This window comes from Trachurus trachurus, assembly GCF_905171665.1.
Source record: "Trachurus trachurus genome assembly, chromosome: 22".
NCBI lineage: Eukaryota > Metazoa > Chordata > Actinopteri > Carangiformes > Carangidae > Trachurus > Trachurus trachurus.
The window spans coordinates 28,260,667-28,280,937 of NC_139907.1; the positions used below are offsets into that span (position 1 = coordinate 28,260,667).

The window sequence follows — 20,271 nt, forward strand, 5'->3', positions numbered from 1 at the left end:
ATTTTCAGTTATCTTATTGGCTCTTGTAGGCTGCTGGGTGTTTCTGGTGGCCATTTGTTCTCTTTACAGACACTTTGGCCTTGGTCGTTTTAATATGAATGACAGTGCTGTACATGGAGGGGCGGGGTGGGTGGGGAGTGTAACATAAGGGTTCGTTACCAAAAGAAAATAAGTCAACAACAAAAACTCGTTTCTTTCTTCTCGTACTACACTACCCAGCATGCACCAGCACCAACGTACTAGAGCACGATTGGCTGACGTAACCCCGCCCCGGCACGCCGCTCTCTTTACGTCCAGATAGTGACATGTTTACCGCAGAGGTGTCCAAAGCAGCCGGGCTGAAAACTTGAGAAGAGCTCGGAGCTGTAGAACAACACCATGGCTGCTGTCCGCAGGCTGCTGACCCGCTCGCTGGACACACAGAGGCGTTTAAGTAACCTCGGAAAACTGTACGCACGGTGCGTCAGTGGCAGCACTCAGCGGCCGTTCTCCAGCGCTACGCAAAAGGAAAATGAAGTTGAACTTGGGGACTCGACTGTAGCTGCCCCCTCCTACACCAGCTCCAGGAGCAGACAGGTAAAACACACAGCTCATACTGACTCTGTGAGCGGGGTACTGGACTGACTGGCTAACGTTAGTTTTGACAGGTTGTCCCTGTCCAGTGCCCGGGCCAATAAAGGCTGAGTCCTGTGTGACACTAAACATTAAACCTCAGCAGAATGATTGCAGCAGAGGTGTAGCTACTTTACAGCTCTGGTTCAGAGGACGCTGTCAAATTCCAAGTTTACACCAGTTTATTTGGATTATTGATCAGAGAGGACCCCAAAGAATGTAAACATGAGCTGTTTTAATTAAGATAGATTGCCTTTAACTGATTAAATTGCACTGCCTGATTTGAACCTGCTTTTAATCTTGTATAGCCTACTTCTAGTGGTTTATTGTTTATTTTGCACTTTCTTTTATTCATTGAAATGTGTTGAGTGACAGAAAGGTGCCTATGAAATAGTGTATTATTATTATTATTATTATTATTATTATTATTATTATTATTATTATTATTATTATTAATTACTTGTCTAACTCTCCTCAGTATCAGTGTTCAGTGTTAAATCAACACCTGTGTGTAAATGGAGAGCTTCCTGAGATTAAATCACTGGGGTTCATATCATCATGTGACCTGAGGCTTAACTCACTTGTCTATAGGTTCACACTGCTTTACCTGAACTGACCTGCTTCTTGTCTGAAACCACGTGCATAGGCCTATGATTTGTATGATTTTAGCACCTCAAAACCTCAAAATTATATTATTCAGGACCCCCTCGAGAATAAGACTACACTATCCTCTCAGTAAATTCAAATAAACTCACATCTTGGAAGATAAAAGACATATTTTACAATTCCAGGTTGATAGTTGTGTGTCTGACTGTCAGGCAGACCAGTACAAAGTAGGACTGCTACATCTTTGGTAGTAAAGGCTGTAGTGTTGCTTTTTTTTTTTGAAAACCTATACAGATGATATGAGTTAATCTATCACTCTCACACAGGGGTGAAAAAGATGATGCATTGAGGGTCGGCCGGGTGCTGTGGTTAACGCCACATCACGTGCTTCCTTCTGACATAACAGCAGTTGCCCCTGTTGACAGTCAAAGGTCGTAAGCCATTAACAAAGCCATGTGCAGCTCCCTCCATGTGACCCATTCGTACTTTTACTCAAGCGTGGCTCTTTCAGGACGATCGCATATTCTGCGTTTTACCCAGAATGCAGCACTGCTGTGTCCTTCAGCCTGAAATAAAGGTCCTTATCTGGCAAGACGTGAAAAAGGGGAAAGTAAATTTAACAGTTTGATAAAAAAGAGAAAGTGCTTCTGTCCTCTCACTCTCAGGTATTTACATGTCCTATCAGCTCCTCAGTGTATTTTATGTTGTCTTTGTCCCCAGGAGAGGCTGAGAGACAACAACACGTTACCCTTCTCAGCGTTCTTGACTGATAACTTCGGCCGGAGACACAGCTACCTACGCATTTCTCTGACAGAGAAATGCAACCTGCGCTGTGAGTTCCCTCTGTGACCTAACAGCCACTGTAGTTTATGTTACCAGTTCTTATCCAGCTGAAGACACCACATTCAGTTAGAATGTTTCTGCTGCTGTGACTACAACCACCAACCTCCACAACTGTTACACATCATGTTAGATTTGATTATCACAGGGACACAGTTTTCTCTTCTTTGCCAAGTGAATGGAGAAGAACAGGATTTAAAGGTGCTTCAGTAGGGATATGTGCTGACTTGTGATTGAAGAACAAACATCATGACACTCTACTACTGCCAAAGCAAGAGAATGTGTCTTCCAGAAGATGAGAAGTCAAGGCCTCTTGAAGTTATTTTCTTTTTCCCCATTTTGATGCAAAATCACATGTTGCAACAACAAAAGTTTAGTTCATCCAATTTTTTTGCTGGTAAATCCACCATGTCTCTGGCACAAAACAATACAGAGGATTTTAATGAAACAATATAAATGTTGGTTTAGTTTGTATGTGATGACATAGGCTAATACACAGTGACACATACACATAATACGTAAGTGACAGGATTAATGTTAAAAATGTCTTTGGGAATTAGCTCAAATTAACCTCACAATCACATACCAAGGCTAATTAGCACACGTGGCTGCTTTTTGAATCATTTGAAAAATGACATCAGCATCATGTGGGATCAGTTGGTCAGGGGTCAAACTGGTCCATCACTGTGGCAGTAGTCTTGAAAAATAGGAACACTGACCAACACTGTCTAATAATATATAATTGCCTGAGAATTGACTTCTCATTTTCAGCCTTCCCCAAAACTTTGATGGTACAAAGAACACAAACCTTTAATGTGGGTCGTCCAGCCTAAAGTGCTGCCCCAAGTACACGCTGGCGCTGCTTGTAGGAGCAGACCTGATTGGTTAGTTCACCATGTCTATCCACTGTACTATGTAGGGCCCGACCGATTTATCGGCGAGCCGATTAAATCGGCCGATTATAGCCCGTTTGAGACTAATCGGTAATCGGCCAAAACTCGGCGATTGTCGCCGATTTTTTCAGGAATAAAATGCAGGGAATAAAACTTGGTTTTACTTTGAAAAGATTCCCCCGCACCGGCGCCGACCTCATGACAAACTCCATCTACTACCACCTCAGTCACAGCACAGCAGAGTGACTGATCTGTCTCAAAACCAGTGTTTTTTTTTTACCGCGGTCGGGTTGTGAATTAATTAATTAATGTCCGCGGCGTGGAGCATTGCGGGACTCTGACTGCAGCGGGGACTATCATGTCTCTGCTCCGTGACACTGCTGGGAGACTGACCGCCGGTGAGCGCTTTGACACGGTGCCGGGCACGGCAGCAACCGCTGATCGTTGAAAACAGTCTCCAAACCAGAAACGTCTGGAACAACATTGGAAAAAGTCGCTTTTGATTTTTAAAAAAAAGAAAGAGAGAGAGAGAGAGAGACCCGCCGTGCTGTGTAAAAAAAACAACAACAAAAAAGTATCACGTGTCATGACTTCCTGTATTTGGCCCTTCAAAATAAAAGCCCATATTGATTTTGACTTAATTTTGACAAGACAGGGCTCCAAATGTTTTTTTTTTTCCTGCGACCAATCGACCAATGAAATTTTGGTCGGCTAATGATTTTTTGGTCGACCAGGAGGCCTAATTTATATATTATAATATATATATAGATATATTATTATAGTAATACAATTTTAAAACTTAATTAAAAAATAATAATAATCGGCCGATTAATCGGTTATCGGATTTTTTCCCCCCTAATAATCGTAATCGGCATCGGCCCCAAAAAATCCATATCGGTCGGGCCCTATGATCCACCAACTGACCACAGGTCCTGATCCACTTCTTCAGTTCTACTCACATTTAAAATGAGATGAACACCCAACATCTTAGATAATGTTAAGTTTTTTTTCAACATTGGTATCATACACGAACATAAGGAAATAGAGAGTGGGGGTAGGAGTTAATACGTTTTTATTTCTTCCAACTTCTTTTTGAACATGTTTAACTTAATTATTATTAGTTCATTACCTAGTTTTTGTATTTATTTATTTAATTTTAATTTAATTTTTAATTTTATATTTAATTTTTATTTTTTTTCCTGATTATGGATAGTTAGTTAGTTTTGTTTTGATTTGATTTCTCTGTTCACTACTTCCACATGTTCAAAATAAAGATGTCAATCAATCAATGTTGATCCACCTCAGTGGCATTTTCACATCTAATGATTCAGCTCCCACCAGAGCACAACCCACTGAAAACAGAAGATCTGCTGATCTTTTACCCTTCTGTCCACCTGCAGGTCAGTACTGTATGCCAGAGGAGGGGGTGAAGCTAACGCCACGGGGCCAGCTGCTGACCACCTCTGAGGTTCTGACCCTGGCTCGCCTCTTTGTGAAGGAGGGAGTGGACAAAATCCGCCTCACTGGAGGAGAGCCCCTCATCAGACCTGATGTGGTGGATATTATTGGTAAGGAGAAACAAACAGCTGAGAATGTGTAGTTGACATGCACTGGTTAGGTCAGATCATATTGAGACAATGTAGCACGGTAGAAACCTGGTTGATTTGACTATGTGTTAACATTGGAGCAGACATTGAAAGCTGGGGACTAGATTTCCACGCATGCCTCCAGGTTAAGACATGTAGAGGGGGAAATGAAGTTTTACGCCACAGCTCTGTGCTTAGTCTCATGATGTATTATCACATAATTTAAATTTTACAGCCTGATTTGAGGGGGAGCCACTGCAGCCTTGACCACTGAGGGTCACGTTCTGAGGACAGTTCCTCTGCGTTTAACATGGCATCATGTCATGAATGAACAAAGCTTTGTGGTGTGACTAATGGGTGAAAGAACTGCTAACAACCTGTGACCTCACATGACTGTCATTAAAGTAGTAGGTTCGTTACCTTTATTTTTTATCTTTATTTACAAGTTGTGACCTGCACATTCACCAAATGTTTTCCAGATAAATTCGTGCAAAAGCACTGATGCACGTTGCCTTCAGGGACAGTTTTTTTGGCAAGCAGTCTCTGGATTTACAGTGTACCTATGAAACAACTCTGTGTGGTAACGTTCTGTTATTATCTCATAGCATGTGAATGTGTTTGGACCCAAACGTTATGTTTTTAATGATTTGTGTCAATAAATTAACTAACTAACTAACTGCAGGTCACAACTTGTCCGCGTTTTGGAGTTGTTGGATTGTGTATTTGATGAGTTTGATGAGGGAAACCAAGAAGACAGAATTGTTTCACTGAAGTGGAAATGAAGTTCGAAGTTTTGATAAGTTGCATTTGTGTATACATGATTTTGAATATATCTATTTATTTACATATTTATTTATTTATTTTAAATAATAGTCAGTGTTGTTTGTAACTTGCAGCTTGCTGGGCTGTGTTTTAGCATCTTATACCACTAAGGGATTTCCAATTTCAGGCACAGAAACAGCAGCTCCGGGTGAAAAGCTTCATACACATCTTTCTCTCTCTTGTTCCCATGTTTGTCCCCCTCTGCAGCAGAACTGAGGAAGTTGGAGGGTCTGAAAACCATCGCGGTAACGACCAATGGAATGAACTTGGCCCGACTCCTGCCCAAACTGAAAGAGGCTGGACTCGACCTGATTAACATCAGCCTGGATTCACTGGTCCCAGCCAAGTTTGAGTTTATTGTCAGGAGGAAAGGTAGGAGAAGTGTCAGAGCACTAATGTTAACTACAAGACATAAAGGAAGTTGATTAAAGCTCGCAACGCAAAAATAGATGTGATGTTGAAAGACACATTAGTCACATAGTCAAACAGTGTCCTCACTTCTGTGTTCAAGTCAAATTTGAATGGTTTATCTAGAGTTTCTTTGACACTCAATGACTCTTATGTCTGGAATATAGTAAATGTGTTACTTTGACTCTTCTATTTCTCTGTCTTTGTCCATCACCATATAAACACCACTAAGTCAGTACTGTGTGTATTGTATGAAGCCAGTGTTGTGGGTCAGTTCCATTAGGTTAACAGAGGGAGTCTGAGCTCAAACACACATGGACTGGTGTGGAGGTAACAGCAGGGAGAGCGCTGGGTGTTGGCTCATTAAAAGCCACATATGTTGACTGAAAATCCTAAATAATCATCTATTTAATGTCTGGTTCAGCTTTGAATGAGAGAAGACTCCAGTGCAGAAGAAGGGACTGGCTCAGAAGGTGCTTTCTCTTTCTGCCAGTGATGCCATCACACTTTTTTTCCTCCTTCATTTCCTAATCTCAGCGCTCCATCTGTGTGTCTTTAATGGTTGAAGAAGAACTATGGAGGACTAAACATGAGCCTCACCTCCTCCAGTGCCGTTAACCAGCCAGTGAGAGTGTGTGTGGATGTTGGCAGCCTGTGCTGCTGCTGAGGGATTAGATGAGGTGTTTACATATCAGTGGTTTGGATTTAACTCACATGTTAAAAGGAAGTGAACAGAGATTACAGATCTTATATTGTGGAAGTCAGTGAAGCTGAAACAGGCCTCCTGTCAGAAACCTACAAGACACTAGTGGCCCTTATCGACGCACGCTGGCGGTTTAAAGGGCTTTACACGTGCCAGTGCATGCAGGTGGTGTAAGTGCATAACACATCAACTGTCCAAGTAATACTCCTTTGTTGCAGATTTATTTACACAGCCGACTCAAATACTCACTAACACAACAACACATACTCTGACCTGCGGCATGGCACGGTCAAAACCGTATGAGTTCCTCAGCGTGCGCACCTGGCTCATTAACCCACCTACCTACCTACCTACTACAGGTAATACTCAGAAAATTAGAATATCGTGAAAAAGTTCATTCACTTCCCCATGATTGCGAACTGTACTAAACCAGACAGAGAGCTTTTAAAGGCTCAGGAACCCTTTGCAGGTGTTTTGGATTAATTGGCTGACAATTTGAGCTACAACATTGAACTTTTTCACGATATTCAAATTTTTTGAGATTCTGATTTTGGGGTTTTCATAAGCTGTAAGCCATAATAATCAAAATTCTAACAAATAAAAGCTTGAAATATCTTGCAATGCCTGTTATGAGTCTAAATAATATATTCATTTCACCTTTTAAGTTTAATTACTTAAATGAATGAACGTTTTCACGATATTCTAATTTTCTGAGTATTACCTGTATATATAGACCCCAAGCAGTGGCCTAAACAGGTACTGCCACCTACTGGTACAAATGTGAACACTCACACTCACACAAAACAGAAAATGAACAATTTGACTCCTACAAAGACTTTAGGTAAGAGATGGGATGGACCTTGGACAGGTCACCAGCCTGCTGACACATGGGGACAAGCAACTGTTCACACTCACATTCACACCTGTGAACAATTTAGAGCCATCAGTTAAAGGGGAACTATGTAAGTCCGGTCGCTTCTCCGCTGTGTTGCTAACCCTCCTCCGGGCCATGTGCATTTGTTTACAATGAAGCCGGCGAGAAATCAATCAACAGAGCGATAGATAATGTCATATATCATATATGATGTTACAATGTGTATATTTGTGTAGTTTAATCTGTCATAAATAAGAGATTATAGGTTATAGGCTGCGTTTGTGTCGCGGTGCCGCAGAGATGAGAGCTGGGACCGGGGCGGTGGTATTGATCTTTCAAAGTTGTTTTTCAGCCAAGAGACACAATAAATGACATGCACGTGGAGGCAGAGAGCCTCCATTCTCCCTGTAACAAGTTATGCCATTTATTAAACCATCACTATTACTCCAAAGCTGTTTAATTAAGGTAACAATGTAGCATAGTTAAGATGCATCCTGCATAGTTCCTCTTTAAAATAACCTGCCCCAATGGAAAATTCAGGGGCTTAGAAGATAGAAACACGTCTGTTTTTATCAACATGGTTGTGAAGGAGTTGACAGAGCTCTCTGCTTTGACCCGTCATCAGATGCTTCTTTTGTGACACCTCGGTGATGACAAACCTTTTTATAGGCATCAATCAGGACTAAAGCAGCTGATGTTAGTGATCAGTTTCTTTTCTTTCATTCCTTTTCTTCATGTGTTAAATACTTATTCCCTGTGTAATTTCACTTTATTAATGTATTGACATATACATTATGATTTCTTTGTATGTGTGGACCTGGGTTGTTACTGACATCTGGTGAACGTTTCATGTCAACAGCCCCATTAGAAATTTTCCCCACTGTACAGGGAGAACATAGAAGCAGAATAGAGATGTCTTAAACACCTTATCATCGGTTTCTGTCTTTTTTCTTCAGGCTTCCACAAGGTGATGGAGGGCATTGATAAGGCTATTGAAATGGGCTACGACCCTGTCAAGGTATTTCATTCATCATTACTTTGCTTTTATGTTACTTAGAGGTTTACTCCCACACAGTATTATTGTTAAATACTGATCATTGTGTGTGTTTTTGAATCTGTTTCATCTGCCCATTTGTATCTCCATGCTTCATGCTAGGTTTTTTTTTTTAATGAATCGATTTCTGCATTTGGGTTTTGAAAAGGAAACAATTGTATTTCAAAACTATTATAACGACAATAATCAATATTACAGATATTTTTAAAAATATCATATTTGTATTTATTATTATAATGAGGAAAAACACTGGCTTCCTGTGTGGTGCTGCTGTCTGCAGGTCAACGTTGTGGTCATGAGAGGCCTGAACGAGGACGAGCTGCTGGACTTTGTGGCTCTGACAGAGAAGAAGCCTCTGGAGGTGCGCTTCATTGAATACATGCCCTTTGACGGTGAGAGCTTACAACTGCACTCTGTTATTCCTCTGGTGTGAAAAGGAAACTTAAGAGTTGGATGATTGTACCGGGACATTTACATACAGTGCATTATTCAGCGCTCAGTGTGGCAATGAAAGGATTTTGAATGTGGACATTTGCACTAAAATATGGAGGATTTTACATATAATGTGCCCGACTGCTGCAGTAGATTTAAAACATAAATCAATCATTTGATTATTTGATATGAAGCAGTCAAAGTAATTAGTAATAGTGTTTTGTTTGTGTAAGGTGTGTTGTTTTTGTTTTGTGTTGAGTTGAGTGTGCTGCACCCTGCTGCACAGTACTGACCCACTCTGCTGCTTCTCTGCAGGAAACAAGTGGAACTTTAAGAAGATGGTGAGTTATCAGGAGATGCTGGACCGCATCAGGCAGCAGTGGCCCAAACTGGAGCTGGTTCAGACCGGACACACGGACACTGCTAAGGTCAGTGTGTCCAGCTGCACAATACACTCAGAGGTTCTGCAGGGGGTCATGAAACCTTTGGTTGATTATACAATTTTGTTTATTTTGTTTCCACATTTATGCTTAGAATAAAAACGTAAATTTGAATAGCTTGTATATATGATTATCATTCAGTTGAAAGACATTGATATTGGCATTGGTATCAGTTAACAAGGTCTGTTTATAAATGGCAGTGGCATTGACCATGAATATATGACCCAGTGTAATAATTGAATAGCTGAGTATTGAATTCAGGGTATGTTTATACATGGTAGGCTACTAGGCCTAGTTTAATATTATACACAATATTATAAATATTTAAAGCAGGGAGTCCCTACATCATTTGTCCATCAGTTTGAGGGTCTTTGGACTGAAATACGTTGTAGACGGTGGTAACATGTGCTCATGAAGCACACATGGTCAGCAACAATACTCAGAGCTGTGACATCCAACCCATGATTGATTGATAAAGGGCCAGAATGAGCAAAGCCAACATTCCCCTCACCAGTCCTCCACCATCACCGGTGTAGACTGAATCCATGGATCATATTGGATTCATGGACTCTTGGTCTTTGCACCAAATTCAGAGCCGACCATCTGCTGCCTCAGCAGTAATCCTTCATCAGACCATCAGCTGTGATTTTACAGTCTTGGCTTGTCCAGTGTGGGTGAAGCAGTTTCTGCAGCAGCCTCAGAGTCACAAAGATCACATTTCCCCATAAGGTATGTCAATGTGACAATTTATTAAGACTCCTGAGCTGTATTTGTACATTTCTATCTGAAATATTAGTTTTGTCCTTCAGAAATGGTCAGTTCTTCCTGAAAAATAATCCAGGATGGTGTCAGCACCATTCATTGTTGTTAAGATAATGGACATTATTTACAATGTATTATCATTGATGTATGTGAACACAAAACTGAAATCAACATCCACATCTTATCTATGCCGAGGTCTGAGAAAAACATGAAGAGGTGTTTTAGTTCCGGTTAACTCATTGGTTTGAATTCTTGAAAGTATTTAAAGGAAACTGTCACATGTACAATGGCGAGACAAGGCAGGTTTATTAGTATAGTCCACTTTTACCAACAGTTTGTCTCAAAGGTCTTTACACGGCATCATAACAACATCCTCTGTCCTGAGACCCTCACATCCACTGAGGAAAAACTCCCAGGAAAAAACAGGAGAAACTTTAGAGTGAGAGACAGAGGAGGATCCCACGGACAGACGGGACATAGCTGTTGTTTATAGACAAGAAAACAGTTTGCAACAGGGAATATGGGATGAATGGAGATGGTTCAGTCAAGAGGAGCTGGTGAACATAGCTTCTGGTGCAGGCTGGGTCATATACAGGGAGAGCAGGTGGTGGTTGGTGCAGACGGATGGAGCTCTGGAGTCTGTGAAATCAGTGGAAAACCGAGAGTGACACACCAAAGCCAAACTACAAAGCATAACAGATAATGATGAGAGAAAATGGCTTGACGCTCTTCTTTGTCTTGTAACAGATTTACAGAGTACAAGGCTTCAGAGGTCAGGTGGGCTTCATCACCTCCATGTCCGACCATTTCTGTGGCTCCTGCAACCGCTTACGCATCACTGCAGACGGCAACCTCAAGGTAAAGCTCCAGCTGAGCTGCTACTGTGTCACCATCAGTCTTTTTAGTGTCTCACTTAGGGCTGGGCGATATGAGAAAAAATCCTATCACAATAATTTTTTTCATATCAGTCGATATCGATATATATCACGATAGGACTCAAGTCACTGTTTTTGTCCAGCCTAAATGTTCTATCATACTCACGAGTGAGATTTGAAGATATCAGAAGGTTATTTCTGATTTAAATATTTATTTTTCGTCAAAAATTGAACATTTCAGATGTAATTATTAACATATAAAAGCAATGAGTAGCCTAATAACAGTTTCAGATAAATAAAACTGGTATTATATAAAGTTAGTTTCAACCAAATAATTTGATTGGACAAGAGACATACATGAGTGCTGATATACTGTACAGGTCTTTTTACAGACATTATCACTCCGCTGTTCAGCCATTCTTTAACATTACATCAGACAGGAGTTAAATCAGAGCCACACTCCCCATACAGGAGCTGCCCCATCTCTCTGCTGCTGCTACAGTTATAAACGGACGTGAAAATTAAAACCCAGACCTGACGTGGTCCGTCTAATTAGCGATCATTCTCAGTCTAAACCTGGCTGAAAAAGAAAAAGGAAGAGAAATCGCCGCGGTTAGCGCTTGCTTCGCCAGTGCTGAACAGTGTCGCTCCAGTGTGAGCAGCAGCAGCAGCAGCAGCAGCAGAGCGGCCACGCCGTGACTGCGCTCCCTTTGATGTGTGACGGCGGCCGGAGCTCGACCCGCTCCGACTGCCTGCTGTCTCCGTGGTTAAAGTCTAGCGTTGTTTACAGTACTGTATTAGAGTTCCATCAATCGGGGTCAATGTAAACATGACGTAGGCCTACCACGTCTTTTCGCGGTCACTCGTCCTAGTTCTCCTCCATTTTTTCTTTCGAGGCAACACTCATTCTCTCTCTCTTTTTTACTGGCGATGCCCCGCTGCTGACGCCAGGCTGCAGCAGCCCAAACATTAGTGTTGTTGTGCTGTGTACAGTCTTCCTGAGCTGTGTCAACCTAACCTGGTTGGCTCAGCCATTGGTTCAGCGCGGCGCAACTCTCGTTTTCATTGGCTGTTTCAAAACATGAATGAATGAAACTATCGACTTTCTATCGACCACGTTTCATATTGCTATTGAGTAAAGTTATATCGCGATATATATCGTTATCGTTTTATCGCCCAGCCCTAGTCTCACTCCTGTCCTCCCTGTCCGTCCTCTGCCAGGTGTGTTTGTTTGGTAACTCTGAGGTGTCTCTCAGAGACGTCTTGAGGTCTGGAGCGTCAGAGGAAGAGCTACTGCAAATCATCGGAGCTGCTGTGGGCAGGAAGAAGAAACAACACGCAGGTAGATTTATGGACAGTTGGTTCATATACAGCTGTGGTTTATATTGTGGTTTCTATTCACAGACGACCGAGGAGTTCCACTCTTCTCTAATCTCTTCCCCTGTGTCTTCTCAGGCATGTTCAGTATCTCCCAGATGAAGAACAGGCCTATGATCCTCATTGGTGGGTGACCTGGCTGTACGTACAAACCTCTCACCCTCACATCTCTCACTTCTCACTCACTCATGGTTTGATCATCATGGGCTGAACCAGCATGTTTTCCTCTACACTCAGTCAGTTAACCCATTTCATCCCAGCTTTGTCTGTGACATGAAAATATCCAGTAACCCTTTAAAACTTATTAGAATGTTCTATGAAACAGCAGGTGAAATGTGTCTTGTCAGTCAGAGTTGTGACTGGTATTTAGTACTGCATCAATGTGTGTCTCTTATGAAGTCATCAACATTCAATTCAATTCAATTCAATTGGCTTTATTGGCATGACATACATTGTATATATTGCCAAAGCAAGCGTTTGGAATTAAAGAAAAATAATAATAATCATGACAATTAAGGAAAACAACATTTACAGTATAGTGTTGTCATTACTGAAGACAACATTCTTCCAGTACGTGTCCCAGCTGCACTATTACCACATATAAGGACTGTGGATCAATTTCCTGCTCCTCCAGACCACATTTTGAGGTGGACTTGGACAAGATACTGAAGCCCAGAGTGCCACTGATGTGCTATGGGGCTGTGAATATGTGTGTATAGTACAAAGGTGTGTGTAGGAAACAGAAATGGCCACTCTACAGTTGTGACTCTAGGATTGAGTCGACTTCTGCCAAGCTTAATCTCATTCCCTTCTATGGGCTTGATCTACTACAGGTTATAATACATGTACAAACAAGCTGATCTACTAACGATACAGTTCCACCTGTGCCACAATGCGCCACTCACCACATTTCTTCTTTACTGTAGTTCAACAATATGTTTATTTTCCCCTTTGTATTAATCCATTGGATCAAATTTCATTCTGCGTTTGCAGCCATCCAGTGCTTCTTTCAGACTCTCCCTGACAGAAACAATTAACGCACAAAACCCTCATTTCAATACTGCGGTTTGTGCGTGTTGTCTTTGAGGCAGTCACTACTGTGCACTACTACTATTTATTACTCTATTATTTACAAGTATGCAAGTCAGGTTTAAAAGAAAACTTTCATTGTGTGTTATTTCATATCCAATCAATGTTTTCTACTTGTCTACCTGCTGAAATAGGGATGATAATATAGTACATGTGATGCTTTGAATTCCTTACATACAGCTGTGACTGCAGCAGAGGAAGGACTTTAGACTTGTGTTAAAAGCCTTGTTCACATCCCTGGGAAAAGGACTTTATGAATGTTACTTGCACTATGAAGCACTTCATCTGGCTTGTCAATAAGACCAGAAAGCACTATAGAAATCTATTATTATTGTTGTCACTAACTCATTCTACGGCCACACGGAGCAAAGTAGAGTAATTACCAGTGCATCTATCAATACTAGTTAAAACCTTTCTACCATCTGAATGTCAGTAAACTTTACTAACTTTCTGTTTGGGAGCTTTGATGCAGATGTCCTCTTCTCATGGTGCAACCAGGAAGTAAACAGCTCTACTCCTGACGATCAGTGCTCAATGTGTGACTGTGCATATTTCACTTAGACCTTTATTATTTAAATATTTGTTAGAAACACAACGATAGAACTTTCAGTGACACTGGAAACTAATCACTGATAATAATCATATTTTTATTGGGATTAAATGGAACATTTACATTAAGGGAACTTAGCAGGATTTCTCCCATGGCTATGCTATATTTATACCTTAATTAAAAAGCTCCAGAGTAATTGTGATCATTAACTACATGACTTGTGACTTGTTAGGAGTGAGAATGAAGGCTCTCTGTCTTCACCTGGCATCTCATGGCTGAAAACCAACCTTGCAACATCAGTGTAGTACTTGGCCGCTGCTGCGGTGTCCCAGCTCTCATCTCTGCACACCGAGACACAAACGCGCTCCATAACAAGCAAACTGACGGTTAAGACTACTATACACATGTCGTAACATCATATATGATATATAACGTTATCCACCGCTCCATGGATTGATTGAGGCAAAAAGCCTCTAAAAAAATATACAAAGAACAAGTGCACATGGCATTAACAAAGTTTAACCCATGGTCCAACGCACCGTGACACCGTGTTAGACCCCCCCTCGAGAGATGAAGTCTGCTGACCGCTAGCTTCTCTAGTTGTAGCAACTTTAGCAATGACCGCACCATAACAAACAGCGCAGTCTATTCATCCACGTGCAAACGATCAAAACGCCACTCATAGCCACAAATAATGCTCAGAACAGCACCAAACGTCACCAACAGTACAAACAGGGTCCCAGCCCATAATACAAGGCATCAAACATCTGTTAGCTTAGCCTGGTTTCTATTGAAAAGAGATGAAAACAACTCACCCACTCTCCTCCAGTTATACGCTATGCAGCAACTTCCCGTGCCCACCATAGCGTCCAGGCACTGACAACACACACCGAGGTCGACTGGCAGCACAAACATTCGGTTTCAGCGGCCACTGGCAGGCAGTGACCACACATGATTGACCACTCAAAACCCCCAGGTCCAGCACATAGACTCCACCGGCAGATCTCCCTCTTTCACTTTTCTCTTCCATTTCCTTCAGCTCATGTTCGGTAAACTCAGTCTCATGCGTTAAACTGGAATATCCCTTTAAGATAATAAACTTTTTCAGTACTAAACAATGCACTCATCTTCACCTCAAGATGAATGTTTCTTGTTTTTTTAATAAACAATGTCCTTATGGTTTTTTTTCCCAAACAGGCAGCTCATCCCAGAAGCCTTTGTCTGTGCCAGTGTCAGCAGACAGCCAGAGGTCTCCCCCCATCGTCCCCCAGCTTCTAAAGGACACGTCCGTCTCTCCAACAGCAGCTCCTCACACGTGTGGTTCAGGCAGCAGCAGAGTCCTGCACAGAGAGAGCTGCTTGTGTCTTCCAGGCTGCGCTGCTTCAGCTCAGGCAGCCAGCGTTTGCTGCTCTAGAACATTAATGAGTGGGGGGGTCCATGTTGGGTCACATAGTAACAAAGAACAACTCAATGTGACAGGAAACCCTCACAGTGTAGCACTAGCACCTCCTCACTCCTCTGAACCTGGTAGTGCTCTCACTCTCACCAGTCGTCACACTAAGACCGCAACTTTCACCACACGCACAAAAGACATGATCAACACTCAAGACTGTCTCAGGTCCGCACAAGCCAGGGGTCCTGATGCTTTGAAGGGACGTTTCCTCAGGGCCCCAGGAACACCTGCCATCTGCACATCAACCACTGACCAGATGAATCTGAACCACCACAGTGTTATTAGACTGTGTCACAGCCAGAGTTCCAGCAGAGACCCCACAGTCACACTCACACACTCTGTGAGCGATGGGGCCGACGCAGACACACACCCGGATCAACCCACAGAAGCCCAGCTGACGCACACGGACACCCAGGGCCGGGCCACCATGGTGGACGTCGGGGGGAAAGCCCCCACCCGTCGAACGGCCACAGCACGCGCCACCGTTGCGTTGGGCCCCGTGGCTTTCCGTCTCCTTGGAGACAACCAGCTGGTTAAGGGCGACGCCTTGGCCGTGGCGCAGCTGGCAGGTATCATGGCCTCCAAGCAGACCTCAGCCCTCATTCCACTCTGCCACCCGCTCCCCTTAGACCACGTCTCCGTCACCCTCCACCTGGACCAGCTGCAGAACGCAGCGGTCGTCACAGCAACATGTAGCACCACAGGCAGGACGGGAGTGGAGATGGAGGCTCTGACAGCTGCTACTGTAGCTGCGCTCACTGTCTATGACATGTGCAAGGCAGTGAGTCATGACATCATCATCACAGATGTTAAACTGCTCTCTAAGACGGGAGGGAAGAGGGACTTTCATCGCCATCCTTGACCCCCTCCCCTACTCATGAATCTGACACAGGAACAGAATGAGTGAATTGACTGTCCCAACTTTCACTGGCATTGTTCTATTTTTCTACAAGCCAAAATCGATATCATCCAAGCAACTAAAAAAACATTTCCACACATTATGAGCTTAAAGTTACAGTTAGTAAGTCGACGAGTGAAAGTAAAGTCTGCGATTATACGATTACAGGCTGTAGGTGGAGCCAGAGAGTTAGATTTTGTCCTAAATGACCCATTTCATGTCCTATTAGAATATAGTGACAGTTCCAGCAAATATTTAAGCAATATCACACGAGAGGGAGTGCTGTTGTACTGTATATCAGCACGGCTGTGATTCGGTCGTAGGCACGAGGCCGCAGGCCGAGTGCCGCAGATAATCACACCGTCCCACCTCTCCAGACGTTAGCTCCAAGTAGCTCTGCATCTCGTCTTTTCCTCCGCTTTTTTTCAGGTGAAAGTCACTGCTCAATCCACTCTACCGTTGTTAACCCTCCCCGGAGGTGAAAGTTCACCTTAAACATGTGAAGTCAACTACTTTAGTCCGTTTTTTAACATCGTAAAAACATCAGCTGTCTTTGGCTACGGACTACAACAGTCCGTTGTCATGGATACATGACAACAACTTCCATTCATACCAGTCATACGTGCCTGACGCGGAGTGATAGCCTATGCTGTGATAAGGTTTTAGAATAGTAGCCGTGGTATATGCTCAATATACCACGGTTAACAACCAATCAGATTGCGGGATTTCACCTTTCCGTTTTATAAGACTTAATAACTGTTATCAACCGAAGCTCTAAGTCCTTAATTGCTAAATATGCTAAATATAAATCATGACTTAAAATGTCATTTAATTGAGGAAATATCATCAGATAATCCAGAGTTAGATTTTAGATCAGATTTATTTTACTACATTCAGTTTATGAAACAGGTGGAGAGTTTGGAATACATGTAGAGTGGCTGTGTTGTTGTTTTGTCTCTAGAGGGCACTCAAGTGTTTCATGGAAGTTTATCAGTGAACACTGGCCTCTTCACTGCTGAATGCATGTATCATAGTTGACATTTCTTACCTAATTGTGCAGGTTCATTTTGGCTTCTGTCCATGAGGTCATCCAGATACTCATTCAACTAATTAGAATAGAATAGAATAAACTTTATTGTCCCACCGGGGGAAATTTGTTGTGGACTGGAGTGCATGGTTAAGGCTGCCATAGACAATAAATATCCCTAAAGACAGTTTGAGACGTACATGTACTGTACACACACTCATGGCACACCCAGACAAATATTTAAAAAAAAAAAAAGAAAAATTAGAAAGTAGAGTCACCCCACAGCCAACACTCACCAGGACAAATCTGATGTGTGATTGATTTAATGCTCAGCTCAGAATGTGCAGTACAGACTAACTGTATGATCATGAGTAATTGATCTGATTGAAGTGCCTGGTGAAATGACAGCTGATGCAGTGTCCATGTATTATTTCTCACATTGATTTTGTCAGTGCTACAGTCTGTATAAACCTCTGACCTGTACTGCAGACCAGCAGAACTGAACAGAATTATTTTTATAATATTGAAGAAACAAACAAACAAACACTTTGTTCATTCTAACTCATTGCACTGCTCATTTTCTTTTCAAATAAATAAATGCAAACAAGGCTTGTTGAGTGTTTATTTTCCCCCTTTAAAACAGACCTGATAACTAAAATATTGTACACTGAAAGTGTTGAGTTCTGTGTCAGTTACAGCATACAGTGTGATACATGTTTAATCAAAGGTAACAGAGGTTTCTGTCTGAAAATTATTATAATACTGATATTATCAGTTTATCATTAATACTATTGTCTGCATTCTGTCGCCTGGGTTGACATGTTGAGGGTTTGAAACTGGGATTAAAATGAAAAGAAAGTAATATGTCTAAAGATCACCATCACTGAATCAATGTTCAGTGACCATTTTTGTGTGTATTGTGTAGACTGACGTTCAGGCTGTCAGAGTGGAGTGGGTGACATCATCAGTTGGAGTGGGAGAAGTTTATTGTCTGAAAACTCCCAGCCACAAATTACACTCCACATATTATTTTTTCCACACTTGTCCTCTCTCTGATAATGTGCAAAAAAAAAAAAAAGAAGCAGAGAGACTTACAGAATTTAAACTGTGAGCCTCTGAGTTATTGACCCCAATGCAAAACCTGGAGCTGATTTCAGAAGGAAAGCAGGAATGGCTCTGTATTTTCACTCGTGAGGGTTGAGAAATATTTAGAAACACCAAAAACATATCAACATGTTCAACTTGTTCTGACCATTTGGCTGAAATTTGAGACCAGTCCCGAGGCAGAAAATCACAGTGTCTCTGGGTTTCTGTCTGCCTCAGCTTGGTGTGTGTTTGTCGTTGTGGTTACACCTGAGGGTCAGAGTCACACCTGAGACCAATTCATCAACTAGTGACTCCTCTGACTCATAATAGCTTACTGTATCAGCTATTTCACTGATATTTCTGATAAATGAGAGGAGACTCAGTGAGATGATTGGCTGTTTCTATTTCTTTTATTTTCTATTCTAAATGCCTGCCACCAGGTAAGGTACACTTTATATACTGTAGGCCTAGTCATGAATGAGATTAAGTTAATTCACCAATTAAAATCATTTCTATCACATTATTCTGTTTTGAATCCTCACCAGTCCGGTTTCCGAGCTATGCATAGCACCGTCACCGCTATTACATCTGTTACCAACGACATAATAAGTGCATTAGACAAAGGAAAATACTGTGCTGCTCTGTTTGTGGATTTATCAAAAGCATTTGACACTGTTGATCACATCCTGCTACAAAAACGTTTAACTGATATTGGTGTCAACTCAAATTCACTTAAGTGGTTTAAGGACTATCTATCTAACAGACAACAGTCAGTGACATTGGGACATCATCATTCTTTATACCTGCCCTTAACGAAAGGTGTTCCGCAGGGATCCATATTAGGACCTGTATTATTCACAATCTATATCAATGATATTACATCCACAATAACCAACTGTCACACCCATCTCTATGCTGATGATACAATTCTCTATTGTGTCTCTGATACCCCACACTCTGCCATTGAAGCCCTCCAGCAAGCCTTCAACAAACTCCAGTATTCTCTTTTCAATCTCAATTTAATTCTCAATACGGACAAAACCAAGTATATGATCTTCTCAAAATCCAGAAATACAATAAATACCAATTTATGTATCACCACTCACTCTGGACATGACATACAAAGAGTCACTGAATACAAATATTTAGGCATCTGGCTGGATCAAAAACTTACATATAAATATCATATCGACAACCTTGCAGTTAGATTAAAACAAAAACTTGGATATTTCTATAGAAACAAATCTAACTTTCCATTAATTTATAGAAAGCGTATAATAGAGGCCGTTTTGATGCCTGTTCTGGATTACGGTGATATTATCTACAAGCATGCATCTGCTTCTATTCTTGCCTCACTCGATTCATTATACCACTCTGCTCTCAGATTTATCACCGGATCCACTTATTCTACCCATCACTGCATACTGTATAAGAAAGTAGGATGGGCTCCTTTATCAATCAGAAGAGACATACTGTACATTACTACCTTTTTATCTATAAAGCCTTAACTGGCTTCACACCAACATATCTTAGTAATTTATTGAACTGGCCATCTCAAATTTATCCAACTCGCTCAAATGATTATCTAACACTCCAGGTTCCTCGGACAGATTCAGCTTTCGGTAGAACTGCATTCAGTTTTTCTGCTGCTCATACCTGGAACTCTCTTCAACGATCTCTGAAAATGAATTCATTTGTTACCCCAGGCCAGTTTAAAAACATGATCATAAATATGCACACTTTTGAATGCAACTGTTTCAAAAAATCCTAAAAAATTGTTGATAATGTGTGATCGTATTGCTGTTCGATGTATTTTTATGATTACTGTATTTGTTATGTGATTGTTGTTTTGATTTGATGTGCTCTCGACGTCATTGGAAATGA

At 41.6% G+C, this 20,271-nt stretch overlaps 1 protein-coding gene across 2 annotated transcripts; it reads left to right on the plus strand.

The window, feature by feature from the left end:
- The first annotated feature begins 17 nt into the window (after window positions 1-17).
- Window positions 18-16,523, plus strand: mocs1 (molybdenum cofactor synthesis 1). 2 transcript variants are annotated; one of them, XM_083998679.1, is made up of 11 exons: window positions 18-576; window positions 1,939-2,050; window positions 4,352-4,519; window positions 5,567-5,731; window positions 8,301-8,362; window positions 8,679-8,790; window positions 9,146-9,258; window positions 10,780-10,890; window positions 12,129-12,249; window positions 12,363-12,410; window positions 15,121-16,523. In XM_083998679.1, exons 1-11 carry the CDS (start codon window positions 379-381, stop codon window positions 16,236-16,238), a joined length of 2,328 nt encoding a protein of 775 aa, XP_083854805.1. In that variant the 5' UTR covers window positions 18-378; the 3' UTR covers window positions 16,239-16,523. The 2 variants fall into 2 exon arrangements, with proteins under 2 accessions (XP_083854805.1, XP_083854806.1); XM_083998680.1 differs by having other exon boundaries at window positions 24-576; window positions 12,363-12,425; window positions 15,121-15,380.
- Window positions 16,524-20,271: the final 3,748 nt, after the last annotated feature.

Coding starts and splice junctions, on each gene's coding strand:
- mocs1 (XM_083998679.1), top strand. CDS start 379: ATGGCTGCTGTCCGCAGGCTGCTGACCCGCTCGCTGGACACACAGAGG. Junction 5,732..8,300: donor GTTTATTGTCAGGAGGAAAG/GTAGGAGAAGTG, acceptor TTTTTTCTTCAG/GCTTCCACAAGGTGATGGAG. Junction 10,891..12,128: donor CTGCAGACGGCAACCTCAAG/GTAAAGCTCCAG, acceptor GTCCTCTGCCAG/GTGTGTTTGTTTGGTAACTC.